Consider the following 17,312-nt stretch of genomic DNA (forward strand, 5'->3'; position numbering starts at 1 on the left):
GCTCACTGTAACCTCCATCTCCCGAGTTCAAATGATTTTCTTGCCTCAGCCTCCCAAGTGGCTGGGACTAAGATGTGCATCACTGCAACGGGCTAATTTTTTGTTTGTATTTTTAGTAGAGATGGGATTTTGCACATGTTGGCCACGCTGCTCTTGAACTCCTGGCTTCGAGTGGTCCGCCCACCTTGACCTCCCAAAGTGCTGGGATTAGGCGTGAGTCACCATGTCCAGTCCATAATTAGTAATTTATGAAGGCAATGTATTTTATTTCCCACAGATACAAAGGATAATTAAGTACTAGTAAATGTGGTACCTAGATTACCTGTCCTCTTATATATTTGCTAGCATTTAAAGGAAAGTTGAAATACTGCTTTCTGTAAATATTCTGAGACACCAGGTAGGGAGTTTACATAAAACTCAAGTTGCAGCCAAGTCTGTAACTCCTTCTGTTGAATTAATATTTCCAAGACCGTGTGGACTACTAGAGTTACATAGCTGCTTTTATTTCACACGAGCTTTGCTATATTTTTGCTTGAAACATTTTAGTGTTTCTGGAAAGAATTGGTCTTGTTTTCAAACACTCTATGTTCAAATGATCATTTTGAAGCCCTTTTCAGTTCCCTGGGTGTTTACAGCTTATATACGTTGGTGTTAAAGTTATAACAAAGTTAAATGTCCCTTGAGGATAGACCTTTTTCTGTAGTCAAGTGAAATGTTAATGAAATAAAGCAGTTCTGGTTTTTTGGTCTAAACTCGTGTAAACTCTGGGAAGTTAAATTATTGTAAAAATTGCTGCCATGTTATCATTTACATTTTACAGACTTTCTATGCCTCTTCAGAGTATGAATTGATTCTATTTTTGTCAAAGAAACTGTTTTTCCTCACTGTTGAAGTTGGAGTACATCATCCCCGAGGGGACAGTCGTGGACTCTGTCCACAGGGAGGAGTTCATGAGCTGCACGCAGGCACTCCAGAAATGGTGGTCCCTGTCCTGTGAATGTGGCGAAGGCATACCTTTGCATAATACTTCATAAATTTCAAGGTCTTTTCACCTGCATTTGATAACTGTCACCACAGCATTATTGCAGTGAAGTCCATCAGGTTTTACATTTCATAGTTCCGCAACTCAGTGGGATTTACCCAAGATCCACAGGACAATCTTGTATGTTTCCTAATATCCATTGTTTTACAATGTCTACCATTTACAAAATGCCCTTTTTTGAATCCACTTAAAAATTTTAAAAGTATGCATTTGGAGCTTAACAAGTTGCTTACTCATCAAGTGGTGTTTATTTTTTAAAACCCAAATGTATAGAATCTGTCATAATATAGAGACTAAAATTCTAGCCCAGTTCTCTATGTAGTTTAAACTACTTACCAATAATAGCTCCAGAGTTGTGCGACCTTTCCATGAATTTCAGGCATGACAGAAAAACGTGACAGATTCAAGTAGCCAGATATTTTAAAACTGTTTTGACTTACTTTATGTAACTTTATTTTCCTCTTGAGAGAGCTGATTTATCATCATCTGGTTCCAGCTGTAGTGAAAAATAGGCTTCCCTGGTCAGTTGGTTTCTATCTGTTCTACTGACCAGTACTGCTGGAAACCAGTTTGTTGGTTGATTTGTTTGTCCATCTATCCATCCACCCATCCATCCATCCATCCATCCATCCACCATCCATCCATCCATCCATCCACCCATCCACCCATCCATCCACCCACCCACCCACTCACCTACACACCCACCCAAAAAATATTCACTAAGTAGCTATGACCTCCTAGCAATGGGGATAAATATTGGATATCTAAAGGCAGGTGAGACTCAGTTCACTACCTCAGAGAGATCACCGACAATCACAGTCCAGGACAAACACAGTGCTGTAAACCTGTAACCATGGTTTATGGAGGTCAGTGCTCTAAAAGGGTTATGTTCTAAGAGCAGTAGATTGACTAACAACCTCCCAGATAATTCACCGGCTTTCCAGAGGAAGCAATGCGTACTCTGCCACAGAGTAGAGAACGATCTGTCACATGCACAGACCAGGACAGAAAAGAGAGAGACAGAGAGACAGAGAGTTGGTGAGGGGAGTTCATAACTAAGGGCAAGATGATTTCTGGATTAATCGAGACAGAGAGTACAGAATAAAGGCTCTGAGGAGAATTATAAAGAGTTGAGTTTGATGTACCTGCAAGATGTCCAGGTAGGGGCATCTAGGACTCAAGGGAAGAGACCAAGTTCGGAGTTCTCAGTTTATCTAAAGATGGTTTGCAAAGCCAACGTTTCAAAAAAGAGCATGGTTCAAAGAAGAGCAAACCCGCACGTTAATAACCACCTTTATGGTATTGTGCCTAGCACCTTAGACCGAGCACAGGTGTCTGTGCAGAGCTCACATCAGGGACTCTTGCCAACAATAACATTCACTTCCATGAATCTTTGGGGTTGCTAACATGTTTCAGTGTTTGGAATCCCTATTCTTCTATTTCTTTGGTCCTGCCTTTTCCAGGCCATTTTCATTGATCAATTGATTCTTTCAATAAGTATTTAGTGAGGGCCTACTACATTCCAGGCACTGAGGACATAACCATGTACAAGGTGGACATAGAGATTGCCATATCATGGGCACATAAAATTAGATAGGACTCAAAGTATGGGCACAAGTTAGCCTGAAGAAGGCATGGGTTGTGTGGGTGTAGGAGGGGCGGGACATGTTCTAGGCAGAGAGGATTTTGTGTGATGGCTCTTTTCTGAGAAGGAGCATTGCATGGTCATAAATATAGTTGGCCCAAGTGTGAGAAGCAAAACCAGGGGCTGCCTACACTGAGATGGGAGACGGTTTTGAGACTACCTACCTGAGAGTAACGGGAAGCACTCAAGTGTTTTAAGTATAATAGCAACACGACAAGCTCAGACTGCATTTTAAGCAGACCACGCTGAGTCTTCCTAATGGATCCAGGAATAATTCACAGGAATGAAATGAAGGAGAGGAGAGAGACCAGTTAGGAGTTGATTGAGCAGCCCAAGCAAGGGACCCTGGCGGCTGAGCCTGGAGGCTGGTGTCCAGGGGTGGGGGATGGGTTTCAGAGGCACAGGGGACTTTGTGCCACCTGGTTGGAAGGGGAGAGGGCAAGGGAAGCTTGACAGTCAAGAAAAATGTGATGGTGCCATAGCACATGACAAAAGAGGTAAATCATCTGTCCCTGCTTCAGAGGCCCTTCCTCATCTGGCCTTTGCTCACCTCTGAGGCCACATCTCCCCCAACTCATTCCTTATGCCGGCCATGCCTTCCTTGTTCTGTCCTGCCCTCTAACCTTTTTATAAGCAGCTCCAGTGGCTAGAAAGCCTTCTCCATCCACCTTACAAATTCCTACCAATGGCTCAGCCCCTCTGGGGAGCTCTGCTCTCTAGGCTTCTAGAGAATCCTGTCAGTAGCACAGTTTTATCTCATATCGCGGGGTATTAAATTTTTAAAACACTATAGGAATAACTATATTTTAGGAGAGAAACTAAGTGCTCTCTAGTGGGGTGGGTGAGTCATAAACTCAGGGTACAGCAGCAGGCAGAGCTGGGGAGGCAGGTCTTCTTCTTTTAATGTATGTATAGTTTTCCAGTTTATTAAGTTTTTAATCTCAATGCCAGTAGAATTTCTTTCTCCTCCCCCCTTTTATTATTTATTTTTATTTTTAAAATTACTATACTTTCAGTTCTGGGATACATATGCAGGTCTTTTTTTAAAAAAAGTTATCATTTCAACTTTTGTTTTACATTTGGAGGTACGTGTGCAGGCTTGTTACATGGATATATTGTGTGATACTGAGCTTTGGGATACGACTGTGCCCAGCACGCAGGCAATGAGCATAGGACCCAAAAGGTCGTTTTTCAGCCCTTGCCCTGCATCCCTGCCTTAGTAGTCCTGTGTCTGTTGTTCCCATCTTTATGTCAATGTGGACCCAATGTTTAGCTCCTATTTATAAGTCAGAACATGTGGTATTTGGTTTTCTGTTCCTGCATTTATTCGCTTAGGATTATGGCCTCCAGCTCCACCCATCTTGCTGCAAAGGACATGATTTCCTTCTATTTTTATACCTGTGGGGTCTCCTTAAACACTTACTTCTTCCTTAATGCCTTTAAAAAATTGTCATAAAAGATATATAACATAAAATTTACCATTTTAACCATTAGTAAGTGTCCAGTTCTGTGGCATTAAGTACATTCACATAGTTGTGCAAACATCGCCACCATCTATCTCCAGAGCCTTTTCATTTTCCCAAACAGAAAACTCTGTACTCCTTAAACAATAATTCCTTTCTTATCCTCCTACCTGCTGGTCCTCTCTGTTTTACCTTCTGTCTATGAATTTGACCCTTCTGGGGTACCTCATCTAAGTGGAATCATACAATATTTGTCCTTTTGTATCTGGCTTAGTTTTTTAGCGTAGTGTCTTCAGGGTCCCTCCATATTACAACATACATCTTAATTTCATTCTCTGTTAAGGCAGCATAGTATTCCGTTGTATGGCTGTGCCCCATTTTGTTTTTCCATTCATCTGCTGTAGAACATTTGGGTGGTTTCCTCCTGCGGGCTACTGTGAATAGTGCTGCAATGAACACAGGTGTATTGAGTACTGAAATTGTGTTTATCTGTCATCTTCAATAGATGATGACAACTATCATTTATCTCATTTCTATCCAGTGTTTAGCAATGCTTGATATAGTATAGACTCTGAAAGTTAACATGAATGATTTACAATTGATTTATTTTGTTTTTTATTAACAAATATAAAGTACCACACACTCCAAGTGCTTTCAAAATTACATTAATTTATTTAATTTTACTAAAAACCTGTGAGATGAGGGGCTATTGTTATGCCCATTTTGCAGATGAGGAAAGTGGGACAGAGTTTACTGAGTGGTAGAGCTGAGATTTGAACACAGGCAAGCAGGCTCTAGGTCTGGACTCCTGGCCACTCTGCTCTGTCCCCACCCTAAGCCAGGTGTCTGGGCTTGTGTATGTATTCAGGTAAGTGAAAATCACAGGAATTGCTAGAGGACTCCAGTAGAGGCATGATTTTCATGAATGTTCTTTCATCTCAAGAAAGGGAAAGTTGCTTTTTGGGTGCAAAGGAGTTTGGCTAGAAGGAAGATCTGGAGACATAGAAAAGAAGAAAGAAAGAAGGAAAGAAAGAAGAAAGAAAGAAAGAAGGAAGGAAAGAAAGAGAGAAAGAAAGAAAGGAAAGAAAGAAAGAAAGAAAGAAAGGGAAAAGAAAGAAAGAAAGAAAGGGAAAAGAAAGAAAGAAAGAAAGGGAAAAGAAAGAAAGAAAGAAAGAGAAAAGAAAGACAGAAAGAAAGAAAGAAGGAAAGAAAGAAACACAAAAAATTCAATAAACCAACGCAATTCAAACCTACTTATTCATGTGTTTGAAAACTATGGCAGAGTAGAAAAAATGACACTTTGGGGGCGGAGCAAGATGGCCGAATAGGAACAGCTCCAGTCTCCAATTCCCAGCGCAAGCTACACAGAAGACCGGTGATTTCTGCATTTTCAACTGAGGTACTGGGGTCATCTCACTGGGGAGTGCCGGACAATCGGTGCTGGTCAGCTGCTGCAGCCCGACCAGCGAGAGCTGAAGCAGGGCGAGGCATCGCCTCACCTGGAAGCACAAGGGGAAGGGAATCCCTTTTCCTAGCCAGGGGAACTGAGACACACAACACCTGGAAAATCGGGTAATTCCCACCCCAATACTGCGCTATAAGCAAACAGGCACACCAGGAGATTATACCCACACCTGGCCGGGAGTGTCCCACGGCCACGGAGCCTCCCTCATTGCTGGCACAGCAGTCTGCGATCTAACTGAAACGGCAGCAGCGAGGCTGGGGGAGGGGCGCCCGCCATTGCTGAGGCTTAAGTAGGTAAACAAAGCCGCTGGGAAGCTCGAATGGGGTGGAGCTCACAGCAGCTCAAGGAAACCTGCCTGTCTCTGTAGACTCCACCTCTGGGGACAGGGCACAGCTAAACAACAAAAGGGGAAGCAGCAGAGGCCTGTGCAGACGCGAACGACTCTGTCTGACAGCTTTGAAGAGAGCAGTGGATCTCCCAACACGGAGGTTGAGATATGAGAACGGACAGACTGCCTGCTCAAGTGGGTCCCTGACCCCTGAGTAGCCTAACTGGGAGACATCCCCCACTAGGGGCAGTCGGACACCCCACACCTCACAGGGTGGAGTACACCCCTGAGAGGAAGCTTCCAAAGTAAGAATCAGACAGGTACACTCGCTGTTCAGCAATATTCTATCTTCTGCATCCTCTGCTGCTGATACCCAGGCAAACAGGGTCTGGAGTGGACCTCAAGCAATCTCCAACAGACCTACAGGTGAGGGTCCTGACTATTAGAAGGAAAACTATCAAACAGGAAGAACACTATACCAAAACCCCATTAGTACGTCACCATCATCAAAGACCAGAGGCAGATAAACCATGAAGATGGGGAAGAAGCAGGGCAGAAAAGCTGGAAATTCAAGAAATAAGAGCGCATCTCCCCCTGCAAAGGAAGGCTGCTCATTGCCAGCAACGGATCAAAGCTGGTCAGACAATGACTTTGACGAAATGAGAGAAGAAGGCTTCAGTCCATCAAACTTCTCAGAGCTAAAGGAGGAATTACGTACCCAGCGCAAAGAAACTAAAAATCTTGAAAAAAGAGTGGAAGAATTGACAGCTAGACTAATTAATGCAGAGAAGATCATAAACGAAATGACAGATATGAAAACCATGACACGAGAAATACACGTGACAAATGCACAAGCTTCAGTAACCGACTCGATCAACTGGAAGAAAGAGTATCAGCGATTGAGGATCAAATGAATGAAATGAAGCGAGAAGAGAAACCAAAAGAAAAAAGAAGAAAAAGAAATGAACAAAGCCTGCAAGAAGTATGGGATTATGTAAAAAGACCAAATCTACGTCTGATTGGGGTGCCTGAAAGTGAGGGGGAAAATGGAACCAAATTGGAAAACACTCTTCAGGATATCATCCAGGAGAACTTCCCCAACCTAGTAGGGCAGGCCAACATTCAAATTCAGGAAATACAGAGAACACCACAAAGATACTCCTCGAAGAGCAACTCCAAGACACATAATTGCCAGATTCACCAAAGTTGAAATGAAGGAAAAAATCTAAGGGCAGCCAGAGAGAAAGGTCGGGTTACCCACAAAGGGAAGCCCATCAGACTAACAGCAGATCTCTCGGCAGAAACTCTACAAGCCAGAAGAGAGTGGGGGCCAATATTCAACATTCTTAAAGAAAAGAATTTTAAACCCAGAATTTCATATCCAGCCAAACTAAGTTTCATCAGTGAAGGAGAAATAAAATCCTTTACAGATAAGCAAATGCTTAGATTTTGTGTCACCACCAGGCCTGCCTTACAAGACCTGAAGGAAGCCCTAAACATGGAAAGGAACAACTGGTACCAGCCATTGCAAAAACATGCCAAAATGTAAGACCATCGAGGCTAGGAAGAAACTGCACCAACTAACGAGGAAAATAACCAGTTAATATCATAATGGCAGGATCAAGTTCACACATAACAATATTAACCTTAAATGTCAATGGACTAAATGCTCCAATTAAAAGACACAGACTGGCAAACTGGATCAAGAGTCAAGACCCATCAGTCTGCTGTATTCAGGAGACCCATCTCACATGCAGAGACATACATAGGCTCAAAATAAAGGGATGGAGGAAGATCTACCAAGCAAATGGAGAACAAAAAAAGCAGGGGTTGCAATCCTAGTCTCTGATAAAATAGACTTTAAACCATCAAAGATCAAAAGAGACAAAGAAGGCCATTACATAATGGTAAAGGGATCAATTCAACAGGAAGAGCTAACTATCCTAAATATATATGCACCCAATACAGGAGCACCCAAATTCATAAAGCAAGTCCTTAGAGACTTACAAAGAGACTTAGACTCCCATACAATAATAATGGGAGACTTCAACACTCCACTGTCAACATTAGACAGATCAACGAGACAGAAAGTTAACAAGGATATCCAGGAATTGAACTCATCTCTGCACCAAGCGGACCTAACAGACATCTATAGAACTCTCCACCCCAAATCAACAGAATATACATTCTTCTCAGCACCACATCGCACTTATTCCAAAATTGACCACATAATTGGAAGTAAAGCACTCCTCAGCAAATGTACAAGAACAGAAATGATAACAAACTGTCTCTCAGACCATAGTGCCATCAAACTAGAACTCAGGACTAAGAAACTCAATCAAAACTGCTCAACCACATGGAAACTGAACAACCTGCTCCTGAATGACTACTGGGTACATAATGAAATGAAGGCAGAAATAAAGATGTTCTTTGAAACCAATGAGAACAAAGATACAACATACCAGAATCTCTGGGACACATTTAAAGCAGTGTGTAGAGGGAAATGTATAGCACTAAATGCCCACAAGAGAAAGCTGGAAAGATCTAAAATTGACAGTCTAACATCACAATTAAAAGAACTGGAGAAGCAAGAGCAAACACATTCAAAAGCTAGCAGAAGACAAGAAATAGCTAAGATCAGAGCAGAACTGAAGGAGATAGAGACACAAAAAACCCTCCAAAAACTCAATGAATCCAGGAGTTGGTTTTTTGAAAAAATCAACAAAATTGACAGACCGCTAGCAAGACTAATAAAGAAGAAAAGAGACAAGAATCAAATAGACGCAATAAAAAATGACAAAGGGGATATCACCACGGACCCCACAGAAATACAAACTACCATCAGAAAATACTATAAACACCTCTACGCAAATCAACTAGAAAATCGAGAAGAAATGGATAATTTCCTGGACACTTACACTCTTCCAAGACTAAACCAGGAAGAAGTTGAATCCCTAAATAGATCAATAGCAGGCTCTGAAATTGAGGCAATAATTAATAGCCTACCAACCAAAAAAAGTCCAGGACCAGATGGATTCACAGCTGAATTCTACCAGAGGTACAAGGAGGAGCTGGTACCATTCCTTCTGAAACTATTCCAATCAGTTGAAAAAGAGGGAATCCTCCCTAACTCATTTTATGAGGCCAATATCATCTTGATACCAAAGTCTGGCAGAGACACAACAACAAAAAAAAATTTTAGACCAATATCCCTGATGAACATCAATGCAAAAATCCTCAATAAAATACTGGCAAACCGGATTCAGCAGCACATCAAAAGCTTATCCACCATGATCAAGTGGGCTTCAGCCCTCTGGGATGCAAGGCTGGTTCAACATTCACAAATCAATAAACGTAATCCAGCATATAAACAGAACCAAAGACAAGAACCACATGATTATCTCAATAGATGCAGAAAAGGCTTTTGACAAAATTCAACAGCCCTTCATGCTAAAAACGCTCAATAAATTCGGTATTGATGGAACATACCTCAAAATAATAAGAGCTATTTATGACAAACCCACAGCCAATATCATACCGAATGGGCAAAAACTGGAAAAATTCCCTTTGAAAACTGGCACAAGACAGGGATCCCCTCTCTTGCCACTCCTATTCAACATAGTGTTGGAAGTTCTGGCTAGGGCAATCAGGCAAGAGAAAGAAATAAGGGTATCCAGTTAGGAAAAGAAGAAGTCAAATTGTCCCTGTTCGCAGATGACATGATTGTATATTTAGAAAACCCCATTGTCTCAGCCCAAAATCTCCTTAAGCTGATAAGCAACTTCAGCAAAGTCTCAGGATACAAAATTAATGTGCAAAAATCGCAAGCATTCTTATAAACTAGTAACAGACAAACAGAGAGCCAAATCATGAATGAACTTCCATTCACAATTGCTTCAAAGAGAATAAAATACCTAGGAATCCAACTTACAAGGGATGTAAAGGACCTCTTCAAGGAGAACTACAAACCACTGCTCAGTGAAATAAAAGAGGACACTAACAAATGGAAGAACATACCATGCTCATGGATAGGAAGAATCAATATTGTGAAAATGGCCATACTGCCCAAGGTTATTTATAGATTCAATGCCATCCTCATCAAGCTACCAATGAGTTTCTTCACAGAATTGGAAAAAACGGCTTTAAAGTTCATATGGAACCAAAAAAGAGCCCGCATTGCCAAGACAATCCTAAGTCATAAGAACAAAGCTGGAGGCATCATGCTACCTGACTTCAAACTATACTACAAGGCTACAGTAACCAAAGCAGCATGGTACTGGTACCAAAACAGAGATATAGACCAATGGAACAGAACAGAGTCCTCAGAAATAATACCACACATCTACAGCCATCTGATCTTTGACAAACCTGAGAGAAACAAGAAATGGAGAAAGGATTCCCTATTTAATAAATGGTGTTGGGAAAATTGGCTAGCCATAAGTAGAAAGCTGAAACTGGATCCTTTCCTTACTCCTTATACGAAAATTAATTCAAGATGGATTAGAGACTTAAATGTTAGACCTAATACCACAAAAACCCTAGAAGAAAACCTAGGTAGTACCATTCAGGACACAGGCATGGGCAAGGACTTCATGTCTAAAACACCAAAAGCAACGGCAGCAAAAGCCAAAATTGACAAATGGGATCTATTTAAACTAAAGAGCTTCTGCACAGCAAAAGAAACTACCATCAGAGTGAACAAGCAACCTACAGAATGGGAGAACATTTTTGCAATCTACTCATCTGACAAAGGGCTAATATCCAGAACCTACAAAGAACTCAAACAAATTTACAAGAAAAAAACAAACAACCCCATCAAAAAGTGGGCAAAGGATATGAACAGACATTTCTCAAAAGAAGACATTCATACAGCCAACAGACACATGAAAAAATGCTCATCATCACTCGCCATCAGAGAAATGCAAATCACAACCACAATGAGATCCCATCTCACACCAGTTAGAATGGCAATCATTACAAAGTCAGGAAACAACAGGTGCTGGAGAGGATGTGGAGAAATAGGAACACTTTTACACTGTTGGTGGGATTGTAAACTAGTTCAACCATTATGGAAAACAGTATGGCGATTCCTCAAGGATCTAGAACTAGATGTACCATATGACCCAGCCATCCCACTACTGGGTATATACCCAAAGGATTATAAATCATGCTGCTATAAAGACACATGCACACGCATGTTTATTGCAGCACTATTCACAATAGCAAAGACTTGGAATCAACCCAAACGTTCATCTGTGACAGACTGGATTAAGAAAATGTGGCACATATACACCATGGAATATTATGCAGCCATAAAAAAGGATGAGTTTGCATCCTTTGTAGGGACATGGATGCAGCTGGAAACCATCATTCTTAGCAAACTATCACAAGAACAGAAAACCAAACACCGCATGTTCTCACTCATAGGTGGGAAGTGAACAATGAGATCACTTGGACTCAGGAAGGGGAACCTCACACATCGGGGCCTATCATGGGTGGGGGAGGGGGGAGGGATTGCATTGGGAGTTATACCTGATATAAATGACGAATTGAGGGGTGCTGATGAGTTGATGGGTGCAGCACACCAACATGGCACAAGTATACATATGTAACAAACCTGCGCGTTATGCACATGTACCCTAGAACTTAAAGTATAATAAAAAAAATAAAAAAAAAAAAAAAAAAAAAAGAAAACTATGGCAGAGTAAAGGATCTAGGATGCAGTAGGTGATTAGATGATAGTCAGAGACACAGCTGGTGAGATGGCCCTTCTTTCAATGAGCACTTTTTCAATATCTTTCAGATAATATGTTGGCATTAAGAGTGTTTTATTTTATTATTTATTTATTTATTTTGTTTTGGGACAGAGTCTCACTCTGTTGCCCAGGCTGGAGTGCAGTGGTACGATCTCAGCTCACTGCAAGCTCCGCCTCCCAGGTTCACACCATTCTCCTGCCTCAGCCTCCCAAGTAGCTGGGACTACAGGTGCCTGCCACACCTGGCTAATTTTTTATATTTTTAGTAGAGATGGGGTTTCACTATGTTAGCCAGGATGGTCTCGATCTCCTGACCTCGTGATCTGCCTGCCTCGGTCTCCCACAGGGCATCAGGAGTTTTAAGACAATAATGAAAGTGTTTTTAGAAACAAAATTGTGGGAGCAAGTCCACAAGCTGTGTAGGAAGGTGGACAAAGGGGGGCCCAGGTATATTGGATGCTTCCCCCCGCTGCTAGCTCAGTACGGCCCCCTGTGCCTAAGCCCCCTCACCATGTCAGCACTTAAAGTTCTCATCAGAGAGGAGGATAGATCCCTGTTCTTTATGCTGACACTTGTTGTGTAACTCCATTATGTTTTCTGTCTGATCAAAGGCACCCAAGTCTAGATTCACCTCTGCTCACATTGCTTCTCTCCCCTCTTCCACTCCCAAGGTAGGGAGTGCATGAGAGGTGCTCGGGTCCAGGGAGAGTCACCTAGGCCAGCAGTGAGCAGCTGAATCATGTCTGCTGTGGCCATATGTTTATCACCAACCCTTTGTCTCTGGCTCCATAATCATTGTCACTCAGGCTACTCGCATTTAACATCTTCTGGTGATAGCAACTTTTCCACCATTTCCTGGAGAACATCCCATTTTGGTTTCTTTGCTTATGCTGGTGTCCAGCTCTGAACATGGTCATGGTTGCATCTATGTACATCTGACTGATGGTTGGTGATGTTTCCAGGTTCCTCGAGACAAGAGGCTGCTGTCTGTAAGCAAAGCAAGTGACAGCCAAGAAGACCAGGAGAAAAGGTAAAGGAATTTGCCTGGCCCCCAGAATAACTCTATGTTTTCTGAAAACAATGTTATTAAACTGTATGTTTTGTTCTTGAGAGGAGATGGGGTCAAGAAGCTTAGCATCCTCTATTTGTCTTTCGAATCTGGACCAATGCCAGATCTCTCAATGAGGAGAGCAAATTGCATTTTTGTTTGTGCATTCAAAGGGTCCCTGCACCCTCTTCAGATACTCGCTTCTAAGGAGGCTTAAAATCCTGAGTCAGAGATGAGATGCTGGCAAGATAGCACATTGCTGGGATTAACTTTTCTGATCAATCCTATGGCATTATAACTGCAGTTAGGCCCCTCGGGAAGTGAGACACTTGAAAGATTGCTTTTGATGATGGGCGAGGGGAAAGAAAGGAGGTTGGACGGTTTCTTAGCCAGGGGATGCACAGGTGGAAGCCACTGCAAGGGCTACCGCTGTCAGGGTGAAGGGGCAGGACAGCTGCAGGAGATCACTATGGAACACCCCTTGTCTGCCCTCCTCAATCAAGAACAGCTGAAAAGCAAGGCACAGTCAGATAAATCGAGATTCAAAAGGGGCAGAAAAATCAAAAGCAGCTTTATTTCTGATGAAGCCGATTGGAGAATGTGACTCAGAATCTGCAGTTTGTAACATTTCAGTCCTGACTTAGGTAAGTGTACCCATTCAGTCCCAGGCATGACTTTGTACCATTTATAGCACAGCAGGGGTGACTGGAGGGAGAGTCCTCTCTCTTTGGCCAGAATGATCCAGAAAAAGAAACAGGACCAGAAGGGACTGAATCACCCTACTCAGCTACTTCTTTCAAACTCACCCACTTTTTTTTTTTTTGAGACGGAGTCTTGCTCTATCACCAGGCTGGAGTGTAGTGGCACCATCTTGGCTCTCTGTAATCTCCACTTCCCAGTTCAAGAGATTCCCCTGCCTCAGCCTCCTGAGTAGCTGGGACTACAGGTGTGCACCACTATGCCTGGCTAATATTTCGTATTTTGGTAGACACCGGATTTCACCATGTTGGCCAGGATGGGCTCGATCTCCTGACCTCGTGATCCACCCGCCTCAGCCTTCCAAAGTGTTGGGATTACAGGTGTGAGCCACCACACACGGCCCAAACTCACCCACTTCTTTCAAACTCACCAATCAATAAATCTCTTCCCCTGCAGTGGAATGGAGAGAAGCCATGGTGTTTTTCTGTTGGAGGTTCTTCCATATGGATATAAAATCCCCTACTAGCACATATGTCAGAATCTGACCTGGCCTTGATAGGAACTGCTTGTGACATTACAGTCTTCTGTGATCAGCAGCAGGGGCCTCTCCACCAACCAGCAGCCCTGTGCTGTGCAGCATCTCCAGGGTACAACCCCAGCAGAACATGAAGACTGCCTGCATTGGAGTCACTGTTCCACTAGGGATCTCCTGAAGCTCCACACTGCCCTGGGGTCCTGGGACCTCGCTGGCAGAGGTGATGACAAGGAAAAAGAGGCTGACACTCTTCAGGCCCTAAAACTTTCCCTTGATCCAGTCAGTTTTATTGAGTTAAGCTTGTGCTATCTGCTTAGTCCTGTGCCGGAATTACAGCAGGATGAGGGAAAAACAAGTTTAAGCCATGTGCTCTGTCTACCTTTTACATCACAGACAAGTGAGTATCTCTTAGGACAACATTATGAAGCAACAGCTGCTCATTGTATTTTAATGGTTACTTTTGTGATTTTCACAGAGCATTAAAAAAAAAAAAAAACTGCAGTGAAGTGTAGACTAACCTACCTTATATAGATTAATTATGACTTAGACTTCTCATCGAATATGATTTGGAAGGATGTCATTGTGATCTACAGCATATTCATGAATTAAGGTGCCATATGTTAACATAGTATCATTACAACTGTTTGTATGCAGAAGTTGCTACCTGGAAAAATAACAGAATCTCAAAGACATGATCTGAATTTTCTAAAAAGTATGTTTAACACACCGTTATTATCATTGCATTTTTCTCATATTACAATATTTGGTTCAATTTTAAATTCTATTGCAGATAATTACTATCTCACAATAATTCTTAGTTTTAATTACCCATTTTTTAGATGTCTTTGTGAAGTTCTCTGGTATTAGCTTCAAAATCTAAAACTGTTTAACAGAGGCCTAGTTACACATTTTAGGGTGGTGCCAAACCTGTTATTTTCTGGTGGTATGATAATATTCAACTAGATATATACAATTCCATAGCTTGCTTATTTGTTTGTTTATTAGGACACCAAAGCCAAAAAATATTTTGACTTGTATTCTTTCTTTAGAATTCATAAGTTTTGCATGAATTAAATAGTTAAGAAACCTGGCCCCAAATGGACTCTAACTATAGAGAAGTTGGTTAACTTTGAATATTTTGGCAAAGCCAATGAGACTGTATGTGTGCAAAACTTAGAGTGGAAACTGAATAACAACTTTGTAGCCAATAAATGTAGACCAACTTATGTACTCCTCACCTGTAGGGGCTTATCCCCAAGTATTAATGGTTATTTCTTCACTAAAGGCTCTGGGCTGACATGAGTTTGGGAAATCCTGGGTTTTGGTTAAACAGGTGAAGGAATGCTGGTACCTTAACTGGGTTCATGATGTTTGCAACCCACTCAGGGTGGTCTCATTATGGCAGTTTTGTTTGTTTTTTATTATTGATTTCACCATGGACTCTTTTTTGTGTGTGTATGTGAGGAATATCTATTAACATTCTATGCAATGTGTAAACAATGAGGTTTAGGTTTAGGGCATGGTAATGTAAATGGGTGGTCTGGGTTTTGGCATCCTCCAACTACTTGGATTCAGATGAAACACAAATTCTAAATTTTCACTATTTCTTATGTGCAGGTTCACGTTATTGATTTGATCATGAAATCAGGTCATTACTTAAGGCCAGAAAGTGTGTAGACTTGTGATTTTACTCCTTAGGAAATTATTTTCTAGACTTATTTCTTCCTACAAATAAAGTTTTAGGTATCTTAAATATTTTTCTATTTGCTGTGTTCATGTGGAGAAATTCTTTTTGCAAGTTTCACTTTGAAGTTTCATCTGAAAAATCAAAGCTGAAAATATCAAGTCCTGCTTCATAGTCAGGCAAGCTCAAAGGCTAATGGGCTTCCTTCTTTATACACAGGAGCCAGGAGAGCCCAGTTCTTGGAATAAATTTTTTTTTTTTTTTTTTGAGACGGAGTTTCGCTCTTGTTGTCCATGATGGAGTACAATGGCATGATCTCAGCTCACCGCAACCTCCGCCTCCTGGGTTCAAGCGATTCTCCTGCCTCAGCCTCCTGGGTAGCTGGGATTACATGCATGCGCCACCATGCTTGGCTAACTTTGTATTTTTAGTAGAGATGGGGTTTCTCTATGTTGGTCAGGCTAGTCTCGAGCTCCTGACCTTAGGTGATCCTCCTGCCTTGGCTTCCCAAAGTGCTGGGATTACAGGTGTGAGCCACAACACCCAGCCCCAGAAGAGCAAATTTTAAGAAAATATTCCTCACAATGAGAGATGCCAGAAAACCCCAGAAAGCACATGCTGGATAAAAAACAGAAATAAACAAACAACCCAGGCATCAAAGAGGGGGCAAAAGATATATTTTCTCGTCATATTACTCAGAAGAATCCATAAATTAGTGAGAGGTGGCCCCAAAATTACACTGACCAGAGGGACTTGGCTAATAAAATCATTTTGCTGTCAACAATAATTTTCCATTAATGAGTTCTTATTTGTTTCTGCTCTCTCCTACTAGACTTCTTTAGTAGAGATGAAAGTACTTTATTCTAGTCTGGCAAGAATTAATTTTCTACATCCTTTCCTTTATCTCTGTACCACCCAGGAGGTCTGAGATCTGAGAGATTTTATTTTACATAAGCCCAGCTACACCACTTCCTTAAGCCCCCAAAGGAATTCAGTGCTAAGGATGTCAATGAGCTCATGTTCTTTCTCAATTTGGTGAAAATATTTGAATGATAAATTCTCATTATCTTATTTCTCCTTTAAGGTGCCCACAGAATGGTAAAAATATCCTCCCCACTCCTCAATCCTTCAAATTACCATGTTTGTCCTCCTGCTTTTTTCTTTTTGTATTTTAAAACTAACTTTTTGGTAAAATTTTCAAATATATACAGAAGTACAGAGAATAGTGTAATAAACCCCCCAAATACCCATCCCATTCTCCAGTTCAACAATGATACATTTTTGCCACTGCTTAATATCTGCTTGATATTGACCTTTTCTCTCTTTCCTTTTCTTTCTTTTTTTCAAATTGCAATAGTATTTAAAATAAATCCCTGTCATGTCATTATATTAGTTATCCTCTAACTACTTCTGATCTGTATGTCTAAAAAATAAAAATGGACATTTTATTACATAAGCTCAAAATCATTATCACCCCTAACTAAATTAACAATACTTTTTTTTTTTTTTTTTTTTTTTAGACGGAGTCTCACTCTGTCCCTCTCCCACCTCAGCCTCCTGAGTAGCTGAGACTACAGGCGAAAGCCACTGTGCCTGGCTAATTTTGTATTTTTAGTAGAGACAGGGTTTCACCATTCTGGCCAGGCT

The 17,312-nt window shown here is 41.4% G+C and overlaps 1 protein-coding gene across 1 annotated transcript in view; it reads left to right on the top strand.

Moving 5' to 3' along the window:
* The window catches only part of GRHL2 (grainyhead like transcription factor 2), a 199,707-nt gene that overhangs the window by 57,917 nt on the left and 124,478 nt on the right, over positions 1–17,312 (top strand). Inside the window, exon 3 of the mRNA XM_033203375.1 lies at positions 12,662–12,729. Within this exon, the coding sequence (XP_033059266.1) occupies positions 12,662–12,729 (68 nt within the window). The remainder of the gene's footprint in view (positions 1–12,661; positions 12,730–17,312) is intronic.

Source organism: Trachypithecus francoisi, unplaced genomic scaffold (assembly GCF_009764315.1).
Source record: "Trachypithecus francoisi isolate TF-2019V2 unplaced genomic scaffold, Tfra_2.0 Lachesis_group7, whole genome shotgun sequence".
Taxonomy (NCBI): Eukaryota; Metazoa; Chordata; class Mammalia; order Primates; family Cercopithecidae; genus Trachypithecus; species Trachypithecus francoisi.